At 51.7% G+C, this 11,148-nt stretch overlaps 1 protein-coding gene across 1 annotated transcript; it reads right to left on the bottom strand.

The window, feature by feature from the left end:
* Window positions 1-4,292: 4,292 nt before the first annotated feature.
* Window positions 4,293-9,876, bottom strand: CFP (complement factor properdin). Its single transcript, XM_008068376.1, has 9 exons — window positions 9,804-9,876; window positions 9,555-9,705; window positions 8,136-8,311; window positions 7,540-7,710; window positions 7,213-7,404; window positions 6,838-7,011; window positions 6,294-6,485; window positions 6,025-6,136; window positions 4,293-4,455 (listed from the first exon to the last, which is right to left on the bottom strand). Exons 1-9 carry the CDS (start codon window positions 9,874-9,876, stop codon window positions 4,293-4,295), a joined length of 1,404 nt encoding a protein of 467 aa, XP_008066567.1.
* Between the last annotated feature and the right edge of the window lie 1,272 nt (window positions 9,877-11,148).

Below are 11,148 nucleotides of genomic sequence, written 5' to 3'. Positions count from 1 at the left end.
AGCGCGGATGGTCGCGCCCGTGCCCCCCTATCTCGCGTCTCGAATGGTGCGGTCCGGCTGGGCCGGCGGCGGCGCGGACGCGACCAAGGAGGCCAGGAAGGGGGGTTTCCGGAGGAATGGCGAGTGACGTCAGCGCGCCTTCAGTGCTGGGGCGGCGGTGGCGCGCGCCTGCAGGCGGGGGCGAAGGCGCTGTCCTCGGTGCTGAATCTGACAGTGCGCACGCGCCACGCCGCATCCTGTTTCCCCTCCCCCCTTCTGATAGGGGATGCGCAATTTGGGGAGTGGGGGTGGGGTGCTTGTCTGGAGGGTCGGGGTCGGTCGTCAGGCAGCCTTCCCCGCCATCCCGCCTCATCCTGATCCTCACACCCACTTGCACCCATACACAGGGTCCTCCGCAGACACTCGGTTTCCAGTGTTGATATTCACCTCAGAAGGCATTTTTTGGGGGTGGAGGTGAAAGCACACTCAGAGACAGAAAAGTAGAGAAATAACCACCTCACAGCGGGGGGGGGGAGGCGGTCACACGCAGTGCCCCGCGGGGATATCAGTCTCCCACGTCCACACAAGCTTAGCTAGGCAGAGAGCATCAGACAAACGGAGGCGGACACTTAGGCGATATACACACCCTTGCCCAGGGTGGCAGAGGTCCTGGAGGCACACGAGGAATGACACAAACGTGGAGATACATATGGACACACACAAAAGTAAGGAAAAACACGGGGGCATGCACAGAGAATACACACCAAGCTAAATATATATATATAGACATAAAAGCCCAGGGTGACATACATGGGCATGTTGCATACAAGCACACATACACATACAGGCAACACATCGACATGCAGAGATCCAGGGAAACTCACACGAGCATACACACACAGACAATCATGGAGAAAGCTAGATCTGCAACACAGACACATTCTCTGCAGCTCTAGCCCTGGTGTGTGTCCATCCCCCCCAACATGCTTGTGTATACACTCCCATCCCTTTGCTCTGGACACAGCCAAAGCCCATGATAACCACTTGGTGTCATCAGTGCCCAGAGCTGTCTTCCCCTGCACCCAAGAACTTTGCACAGACAGATGTAGACTCATCTCAGGGTATACACACAGTAGGTGCCAAATAATGTTTGCACACACGCAAATGAGGTAGTCTAGGCAAAGGTGGGATGTGGAAGGCATCCTGTCAAACCTTAAGATTCTGACTATAATAAAAGCACAAATTCATAAATAACCACCTGTTGACTGATGGTACCTAGCACTAAGGGGATAGTGGTCAAAGGAAGCCAGATAAAGTCACTTTCCCAAGGTTAAGTGGGAAACCCTGCACAGTTTCATCCAACTCTCATAATAATCCTATGGTGTGGATAATATAATTTCCATTTTACAGATGAGGGAATCCAGTAACTCCAATTCCCTCCCAAAGGACCATGTTCACTTTATGATCCATACATTTTTTTAAAGGAATGTGCCAGTGTAGTCGGAACAAAGTCAGGGGGATTGTGGTAGGAGATGGGGTCAGAGGTTAGCCAGGGACAGATGAGGTGGGACCTTGGCCATAGTGAGTGGTGATGGCAGACCAGGTGAGGTGGCAGAAGATATGCATGAAGCAGATTTGGGGTCACTTTTGCCTGCAGAATGTTCCGATGGATCATCCACTTATTCATATGTTCATTCTTCATTCATTAAATTATTGACTGGTTTAAACAAGGTAGTAATATTGGGGGATCTGGAGTCACAGTGCCTGGATTCAAGTCAGGTCTCCTTACCCTTGGGAAAGTGACTTTATCTGTCTGAGATTTGGTTTCTTCATCTGTGAAAAGGCTACGCCTTTGACCCACCCTTAAGGAGAGGGGCAACCTCCATACCTTGGCATGTGCTGTGACCTTTGCCAGGAAGCCTTCTCCCTCTCTCTGTGAAGGCTGTCTTTGACCACTATCTCCAGAAAGCCCTCTTATCCAAGGTCTCAGATCCATCCCCTCTTCCCCTAGGCTCCCTTAGTCCCCAAGTTAAACACTTCCAAAACCATCCTCTACTCCCTCCTCAAACCCAGTCAGCTTCAGTCCCACCTGCTTTGTCCATTCCTTCCAGGGTTCCCCACATGGGAAACTCCCCACAAATCAGATATTTTCCAGTGTTTTGAAGTATGCACTCCCTAGTTTTTTGCTCAGTAACGGAAGCAAACAAGCTGTGCAGGGGGTGGTGTCCTCTCTGGGGACAGGAGCAGCTGCAGGTCTACAGACTTTTCTGCCTTCTATGGGCCTGAATTTGGGTTTCTTAGCAATCTGTCTCCAGATGGTGCCTTTTTCTAGAGGCCCCATACCCAGGTTCCCACTACTTGTGGACCCCAGCACCAATTCCTTTCTCTAGGTAGCCCAATTTCTATACTTTTTTTGTAGATCGTTTTGCAGAGGAATGAGGATTCTCCTCAGGAGTGTCTTAACTCCCTGAGGCAGACCTGACGTTCCCTCACACTGTCTCCATCTTCTTCAGCAGGAATGGGCACACAAAAGAAGCTCCAAGAATGAACTTATTGTGCATTGGTGCATAACAACTCTCAAACACACGCTCCTGACATACATTCACATTCAATATTGTACCCATGGTTATAGTTCACTCACATATATATCCATACCACCTTAATGTGATTGTGCGTGTACAAACATACATATGACTCACACATTGTTATGGCACACACACAACTGTATCCTCACACATTCCATATACATTCAATACTACCTTGATTCTTGCACAGCCCCATAGGTCTGCATATCACACACATACACAGCTGAACTTCCACTTTCTTGTAAACACACACCTCTCTTATACTCTCTAGTAGCAACCAGAACCCCTCACTTTGGCCTAGTCCTCCCAAGATGACCAAGTACTCATAGGTTTCATGTTCACTTCAACCCATCAACTGGCCCATTTTACAAAAGGGGAAAGCAACCAAGAGAGACCGGGTGCAGGTGTCACAAGTCTCCCACACGAATCTTCCCATACAGAGAGGTCCCCTTTACCCACAGCCCTGAATTTTGCTCCTACATTTAAGGCCTCACCATGATTCATTATGCTTCAAAAATGTCCAGCCTACTACCTTTGTGTATCTGTTTCCTCCTTTGTAAAACCGGGATAATACTGACAAGCATGGGTTTGTTGTGGGCTAAACGAGTTCATATCATGGAAAGCCTTAAGACACTACTAGGCATACAGCAAGTACTTTCAAAAGTATTAGCTATTATAATTCTCATGATGCGTCTTCTCACAAGGGGCTGAGCATTCAGTAAGTGGCGAATGAATGAGCAAATGCTAAGAGCAGTGGTTGGTGTCTGGGTTTGTTCCTTCACTGGAGACACGTCCTGCTGATTCCTCTTCTTCCCTATCCCCCATGATGTCCAGCACTATTATTAGTATACAGTAGGCGTTAAGTGTTGAGAAGATGTTCAAATGAAAGTTATGCCTATTCTCAGTCTGTTCTTTTGCTCAGATGTCTTCTTCTACCAGCCCTCCTCCACCCCAAACACCCAGACTTAGCCTGAGTATACAGTAGACGCTAATAAGTGTTGAATGAGCAAATGCTAGAGTAATACGTGTCTGGGTTTGTCTTGGGGGCTCCTCCGAGCAGATGCTGACTCTAGCTTCTTTGCCCCCGCCCCAGCTCAGAGCACATCATAGGCACTTCCTGGGGTCGTCCCCCCGCCTCGCTGAGCTATTTGTCGCCGGTAATTGCGGCTTGGAACTGGGCTGCAGGGAGTGGGTGGGTGCAGGTGCTCGCGCGGCAGGGTGCCAACCCCGGCCAGCACCCGCCTCCGCCGCCGTTCACAGCCGACTGACGCGGAGCCAGCCAGGAGGCTCCCGCGGGTGGGAACCTACGGAGGCGGGGAGACGGCAACGAACAAGCACGCCAGCCAATCAAGAAGTGCCTGCTAGGGAGCATAGCCAATCAGGAAACCATAACGCGAAGCTCTGCAGAGGAACGTGCCGGGAGGCCCGGGGCGCAGGGGGGCTGGGGGCCCACACGTTGGGGTTAAGGCAGTGAAGGGAGGCTGAGGCTGGACACTTGCTTTCATTCCTGCCATTTCCACCGCAGCCACAGTGGAAATACTGTTTTCCACAACAGGCTGTTGTGACTTTGCCCGTGTTGTGTGTCCTTTGCCCTAAAAGATGCTATCGCTTCACTTCTGGAGAAGGGGATAGGTTGCTTTTTCTCCTTTAAGGAATCTTAGAAGAGTTCGAAGAGGCTGGTTTATTGAAGTTTGGGAGGTCAGGGGGTCAGAGTGAAAGGGAGAGGTGTTAGGGCTTTCCCCAAGGATCTTTGCAGGCAGGCACGTGTAGACATGGCCGTTTCTCCTCCACTACCAGCCTCTCCCCCTGCAGCTCCTCGCACAGTGGCCGTGGTTTTCCCCAGAAGGTCACGTTCTTCTCGCCCTGTCCTTCGACCAAGGAAATGGTGGTCCTGGGGCATTGGGCAGGAGGAATGGAAGGGAGAAGGTCAGGGAAGGCAAGAATACATTCAACTCTTATTGGGTGCCTACTGTGTGCCCGCCACTACTTTTTAGCTGTGAGATATTGGACAAATTCTTTATCTTCCCTGTGCCTCAGTTTCCTTTGTCTGCAAAACTGGAATAATATTAACGGCCACCTCACAAGGCTGAATGAGAATAAATGAAGTAAAGTACTCAGAGTGGTGCCTGGCACACAGTAAATGCTGGTGATTGTTACTTGTTGACACCAGACAACTCTTACTTCTAAAACCTTTATATCGCTCCCCACCGCCCCCAGGAAAAAAACCAAATGCCGAGCAACTGCTTTGGGTCTCCTCCCACCGTGGGAGCTTTTCTGTCCTCTCAATAAATCCTGCTTTCTCACTTAAAAAAACAACAACAAATGCCTTGTCCTGACATTTAAGGCCTTACTGTTGGGCCCAAATCCCTGCCCCGGTCACTCTTGCTCTCTCTCCACTCCACTTCATCCAAACTCAGTCCAATGTGCCTGGATTACTCCTCCCACTAGGCAAGCTTCTCATTTGCTCTCATCTCATTCTTTCACTCATTCAAGTCCTTTGCACCACCATTCAACACGTCTAAACTAGGTCGGGCATGGTGTAATCCCAATGCTTTGGGAAGCCAAGGTGGGAGGATTGCTTGAGGATTCCAAGAGTCTGAGGTTGCAGTGAGCTACGATTGTGCCACTGCACTCCAGCCAGGGTGACACAGCGAGACCCTGTGTCTTAAAAAAAAAAAAAAAACACCTCTAACTCATCTTCTGGACCTACTCTAAACCCTACAGCCAGGAGATCCCTTCCCAGATGGCAGGTCTTCTGTGAGCTGGGAACACTGCTTCACCTAGTAGCTTGATGTATGTGGAAGGAACAGATAAGTATTTTGGCCCTTTCTAACACATGGGCCTCTCTGTGACTGGGAAACGCTTAAGGCAGCTTAAGACTCTACTCACAGTTTTGATGCCAGGAATGCCTTTTCTGACCCCTATCTGCCCCAGGAGGCCCAATCAGCTTCCTGGTAACCTAAGTTGAGGTGGCAGTACCTTTCCCACACATCAGTCGTTCCTCACATGTCAGCTAGGTCCCTTGGAGGATCTCCAGGATTTGGGTTCTGTGTCTGCAACTGCTGCCCAAAAGGCTTTGGAGTGCCTTGGGGCAGTGAGATGTCTAGTGAATGGTTGGAGCCCTGGGTGACTGCGGGAGTGAGGACGTGAATGGAGGCCTGAGTGACTGAGCACCTCAAAGCATGGGTAACTGAAGGTCAGAGTCAATGACACAGGAAGGACTGAGTGAATGGCTAAGTGACTGAATGAGTGACCGAGGGGCACAGAGGCTATGAATTCTCCTCCAACAGCTTTCTTCTCATCTTCTTTAGTTACTCCCCCTTCCCGCAGCTGGGAGGGGACACCCAGCAAGACAGACACCTTAGACCCAGTGGTGGAAGCCCTGGTTGTCTGTCGTAGTCGACTTTCTCATCTTTAATATCATGACCCCCTCCCAGGCACACGCTGCCCCCTCACTCACGGGAACTTAGGGAGCAATGCCGTGCAGAGGCGCTGGCGGGCGCGGGTGGGGTTGGGTCCACATGGGGGCATGCATAATCCCCAGGTATTCCACTCCGACCACGAGCCTTTCACTGTAATGAGGGGTTGGGGGTCAGAGTCAGAACTGGAGGTCTCAGAGGAAGGGTGAGAGGGAGGCTGCAGGAACACGGGGTCCACAGGCAGAGTTGAAAAGCCCTTGTCCCTACATAGGTTGCCCCATCCTCACAGTGTAATCTGTGGGGCACTCACAGTTGCACTGCTGGATGTCGTAGCAGTGTCGGATATCCTGTTGCTTCCCCGAACATCGCTGTCCATCAAACGTGCGGCCCTTGCAGTTCCTTGAGCGCATCTGCTGGCCCGCCATATTTTTACATCTGATGGACTTTATGTTCCGGCGGGTGCAGGTGCTCCACTCCCCCCAGGCCTCCCACTCTCCGTCCACTGCAGAGATGGGGCAACAGGGTTGGACCAAAGCAGGGAACCAGCAAGGGGCTTCAGAGGAAGGAATGGGGACTGCAGGAGGGAGTGGGAGTGACCAGAACTTCCCATTCTGAGGTCAGAGGCCTCATCCCTGCATTCCTGGGCAGGGCAGAAGGCCAGTAGAGCCCTGCTGCTCATAGGCTGGCCCTGGACAGGGCTTTCCAGGTGTGGGAATAGGGGATCAGAGGTAGAACCAAGGCATCTGGGCCAGGAAAGGTGGAGAGATAGGAACAAGATCTCAGCAGCAGGAACTGGGCAGCAGAGGTGGACAGAGAGGCTTAGGCATGGAAATGCTGCATCCTGAGGTGCTGACCAGGGCAGGGCACAGCCTTGTTGCAGATGTGACTCCTGGTGTTGTCACCATCACAAAAGGGGCCCCCGTGCTGGGGCACAGGATTATTGCATGTCCGCTGTTCCAGGATCTGGCCCAGGCCACAGGTCACAGAGCAGGGGCTCACAGAGTCCCACGGCCCCCAGCCCCCAGCCACTGTTGGAGAGGAAATAAGAATGAGGAGAACGATCACCTCAATCCCCCATCCCCCAACCCCCAGACCCTTTAGACAGACTGTCCCTACATGAAGGGCTCCATGGTCACATGGTATAAGAACTGTATCCCCTGACATGGTAGAACATCTGTGCCCAGATCAAGAGCCCCTGGCAGAGGACCAGAGGCCTCATCCCTGCATACCTGGGCAAGGTGGCAGGCCAGTGCAGCCCCGCTGCTCATAGGCTGGGCCTGGGCAGGGCAACCCAGGAGGCTGCTGGGAGGGCTCAGGGGAAGAACATGTGCGGCTTCGTGTCTCCGTAGGCATGTGGGGTCCACCATGGCAGGAGTCTGAGCAGGGGCTCCAGGGGCCCCAGGCAGCCCAGGCCCCGTGTGCTGTGGTGGGAGTTGGAGAAGATGATGCAAGTGGTCATGCATACCAAAGTCCTCTCACCTTGGCAGTTCTCTGGTATAACCCCACAGACCCACCCTAGGTGCCCCTGTTAGCATCCTTTGGCTGCTCTTACTCACTGGGGCAGATCTTCTGGGTGTCACATGCCTGTGACTCATGTGCCTCTCCTGGGCAGTGGCCCCCACACTTGGGCACAGGGCGATCACATGCTCGCTGGCGGGTCTGGGTCCCCTTGGAGCAGGTGACAGAGCAAGAACTCCAGGGCCCCCAAGCAGACCAGCCGCCCATCTCTGTGGGAGAGAAGAGAGGAGAATGGGATGGAGGTGGGGTGTCCTTCAGGACTCCTTGCTTCTTTGATACCCTTCATCAGCTAATCCTATTTTCACATCCTCTGCCACCATGCCTGGCCCACCATCCCGGCTCACCTGGACTGCTGCAGCTTTCACACTGGTCCCTCCGCTTTACCTCTGACCATGCAGTCTGCCCTCCTCCCTACCCAAGTCAGATCTCCCCTGCTCCCAGTCCACATCACTTAGACTCAAATCAGCGTCCTCACTGTGGCTCCCAAGGATCAGGCCCCCTCACCTCTCTGACCTCACCCCCACTACTCTCCTCCCGAGGTTCTCACAAACACCAGGCCCAGGCTGCCGCTTTACTGATTGCTCCCAGCGGCAGGTAACAGGAAGTGCTTTCCAGCCTTGCTGATTCTCCTCACCGGGACAGCATGGCTTGTCTTCACAGGCCTGGAGCTGCCACTCGATGGTTCTAGGTGCCACCTTCTCAAAGCACTGCCCACCTCGGCCTATGCAGTGCCGGTGCCGCAGCTGGGAGCCTTCAGAGCATGTCACGGAGCACGGGGCCCAAGTGGACCACAGTGACCATTTTGGGGACCTGTAGAGAAGAGCACATATGTCCCATCCTGGCGTAAGCTGACAAGGATAACGTGCGGGACTCCAGAGTGTGGGTAGGCACATGAGGGAGTGCTAGGTAAATGTGTGTGGGATGGATTGATGAGTACCTACTGCTTAGAGATAGTGGGGGACTGAATGGAAAGAGGTTGGGAATACAGTAAGTGCTTGATAAATGTCATTTACCTTCATGATCAGGGACTCGGAGTTACCATTGGAAGACCCCAAGGACAACACCAGGCACGCAGTAAGCAAATGAAAGGACTAGGGACCTTGTCAGAAACATACCAGAAACATACCAGGTTACCACCCTGCACAGTAGAAGGTAAACAGGAAGTGCTTAAGAAACAGGAACCAACAGAAATACCCTAGATCTGTCCTTACCTCCCTGCATAGCACTGTGTATCTTGTTAATGCTAAATAGATGTGAACTGTTCACATGACTAGGGTCCCAGGGCTACCCTAAAAAAATCTCCAATCTCCTCATTCCCGTGGTGTATCTGGACTATACAGTAAGCAATTAGAAATAGATCTGGCACACAGTAAGGGCTCAATGTGTGCAAGCTGGAAATCATGATTAGGAGACTAGAGCTGCCCTTAGAAATCCTCAAGTGGATCCCCCCACCCTTGCCCATGCAATGTATTTGGTACACAGGAAGCACTCAATGAATATTAAGTGTCATCATAATTAGGGGCCTGGAGCTACCCTCAGAATCACCCACTTTTTTTGGTACCCACATTGTATGTGCATATAATAAGCACTCAATAAATAGGAACTGCCGTCACAATTAGGGGACTTAGAGTTAACTTCAGAAATACCTGAGCTCCACCCCACCTGCAATAATTCCAATATACAGGAAGTACTCAATATGTGTGAGCTATGGCAGCAGTTCTCAATCAGGGTCAATTTTGCCCCCTAGGGGTATTTGGCAATGTCTGAAGACACTTTTGGTTGTCACAACTGGGGAGGGGGGGAGTTGCTACAAGCATATAGTGGAAAGCCAGGGATGTTACAAAACATCCTACGATACACAGGTCAGCATCCCCCACCCCCAACAAAGAATTGTCCAGCTCCAAATGTCAATAGTGCCAAGGTTGAGAAACCCTGAGCTATGGTCATGATTGGGGCCTCGGGGCCACCCTTGGAAATATCAGAGAAGAAAGCACCCAGTTCTGGGTGACCCCACAGTCCTTTTTGCCTTCCTCCACCCCAGGCTCCCCCTAACCTGCATGCCTGACAGAATTCACTGCCATGTTCCTGGTAGGCATAGGCAGCATTGAGACAGCAGTCTTCCACACTGACACCTCTCCCTAGGAGGTTCTTGCATTCGCCAGAGGATTCTTCATACTGGGTGAAGCAGACCACGGGGTCTGAGCCTGTAACAGGGCCAGGGGATGGGTGGGTGAGGCATGGTCAGGGATATAATGGACCTGGGCACCTCCGGAGGCCAGCTGGGCCCTCATCCACCACTCACCTGTGGTTGGCAGGGTAAGGAGAAGCAGCAGGAGCGGCAGCAGCAACTGAGGGGCTTGTGCCTGGGCGGTCATGCTGAGCATAGTCCCCCTGCACTCCCGACAGAAAGGACAGAGGATGCCTGCTTTATCTGGGCTGACCTGCTTCTGGAGTCAGCAGGAAAAGAGGAACTCAGGCAGGAGGAACTGGGAGGGTGAAGGGCAGGGGGAGAGGGGAGGGCGTCCTGTAGGCCTCTTTAGCTCTGACCTCTCCTGTCCCTTCTGACTCCTCTACTCTCCCCTCATTTCCTGTCTCATTCTTGGTCCTGTTTTGTTTGCCACCGTATCCCCAGCACCTCACGCTCCACCCAGCAACCTTTCAGCACTCAGTCGATGCTCCTTGAACAAATTCTCACTGGGGAGAAACGAAACATAAGAGTTAGAGCCAACTTCCTAGCTGTGTCACTTTGGGCAAGTCACTTACAACTCTGCACTTCAGTTTCCCTATCTGTACCTCAGTTTTCCTATCTGTAAAATGCATAATTTTTACCACGATGACGGCATCAACCTCATAGTGTTGAACAAGGGTGAAATGAGCATGGTGTGCTTAGTTTGTCCCTCTTCATGGGGTAGAGGTGGCATCGAGGTAGTTGCTTCATCCTTCATCCTCACTTAACCTCTGTCTTCTTCTTTACTGAAAGTGAGGATCCCTGCGGTCAGCATGTGGTGGGTGGGGAGGTCAGCACAAGGGAAGTGAGAAGGGGAAGTGGCAGGAGCCCAGGGAGAGATTCTGAGGGAGCAGAATTGGGAATATCCATTACCCCAGGGGGCCAGTTGGGGACACCTCCAGGACCTGAGGCATGGGGTAGTTAGGAGGGAACCAGCTAGGCCTCTCCCTGAGTCTGTTTCCTCCTCTGTAAAATGTGCTCACAGATGGCACCTACAACATAGGTAGGGTTTGTTGCAAAGATTGGAAGTTAAGTTTTTTAAAAGTTCTTAGAACAGTGCCTGACATATAGCAGGTACTCTGTTAAATACATTTATTCAATCTTTATTGAGCACTTACTGGATGCCAGATTTAGTTCGTGGCATTAGACAAAGCAGAGAACCGGATAAAAATCCTGGCTCTTAAGGGACTTAGGTTCTAAGAGAGGAGAAGGACAATAAATGTCACCCCCCTCACAGAGGACTTCCCCAGCTTCCCTTCTTGCTGGGTATCTCTGTCACTCTCTAGCCCAGTGGCTCTCAAACCTTTTTTTCTTTTAAAATAAACTCTAATTTTTTTATTTTGTGTTTAATTAACAAAAAGGAACCTAAGAAAAATAGGAAGGCAATAAATGCCTCATTTCCTCTGCATTCAGGGAAGGA

This window comes from Carlito syrichta, unplaced genomic scaffold (genome assembly GCF_000164805.1).
Source record: "Carlito syrichta isolate Samal-C Ts95f unplaced genomic scaffold, Tarsius_syrichta-2.0.1 Scaffold310585, whole genome shotgun sequence".
Classification (NCBI taxonomy): Eukaryota; Metazoa; Chordata; class Mammalia; order Primates; family Tarsiidae; genus Carlito; species Carlito syrichta.
This window is presented reverse-complemented; position numbering and strand designations above follow the sequence as displayed.

What these genes read in the sequence shown, in the direction of transcription:
- CFP (XM_008068376.1), bottom strand. Translation starts at nt 9,876, where the DNA reads ATGACCGCCCAGGCACAAGCCCCTCAGTTGCTGCTGCCGCTCCTGCTG. An exon ending in GAATTCTGTCAGGCATGCAG is followed by an intron (nt 8,312 to 9,554) that starts GTTAGGGGGAGC and finishes TCTTCTCTACAG; the next exon opens with GTCCCCAAAATGGTCACTGT. An exon ending in TGGCCTGCCACCTTGCCCAG is followed by an intron (nt 7,012 to 7,212) that starts GTATGCAGGGAT and finishes CCTCTCCAACAG; the next exon opens with TGGCTGGGGGCTGGGGGCCG.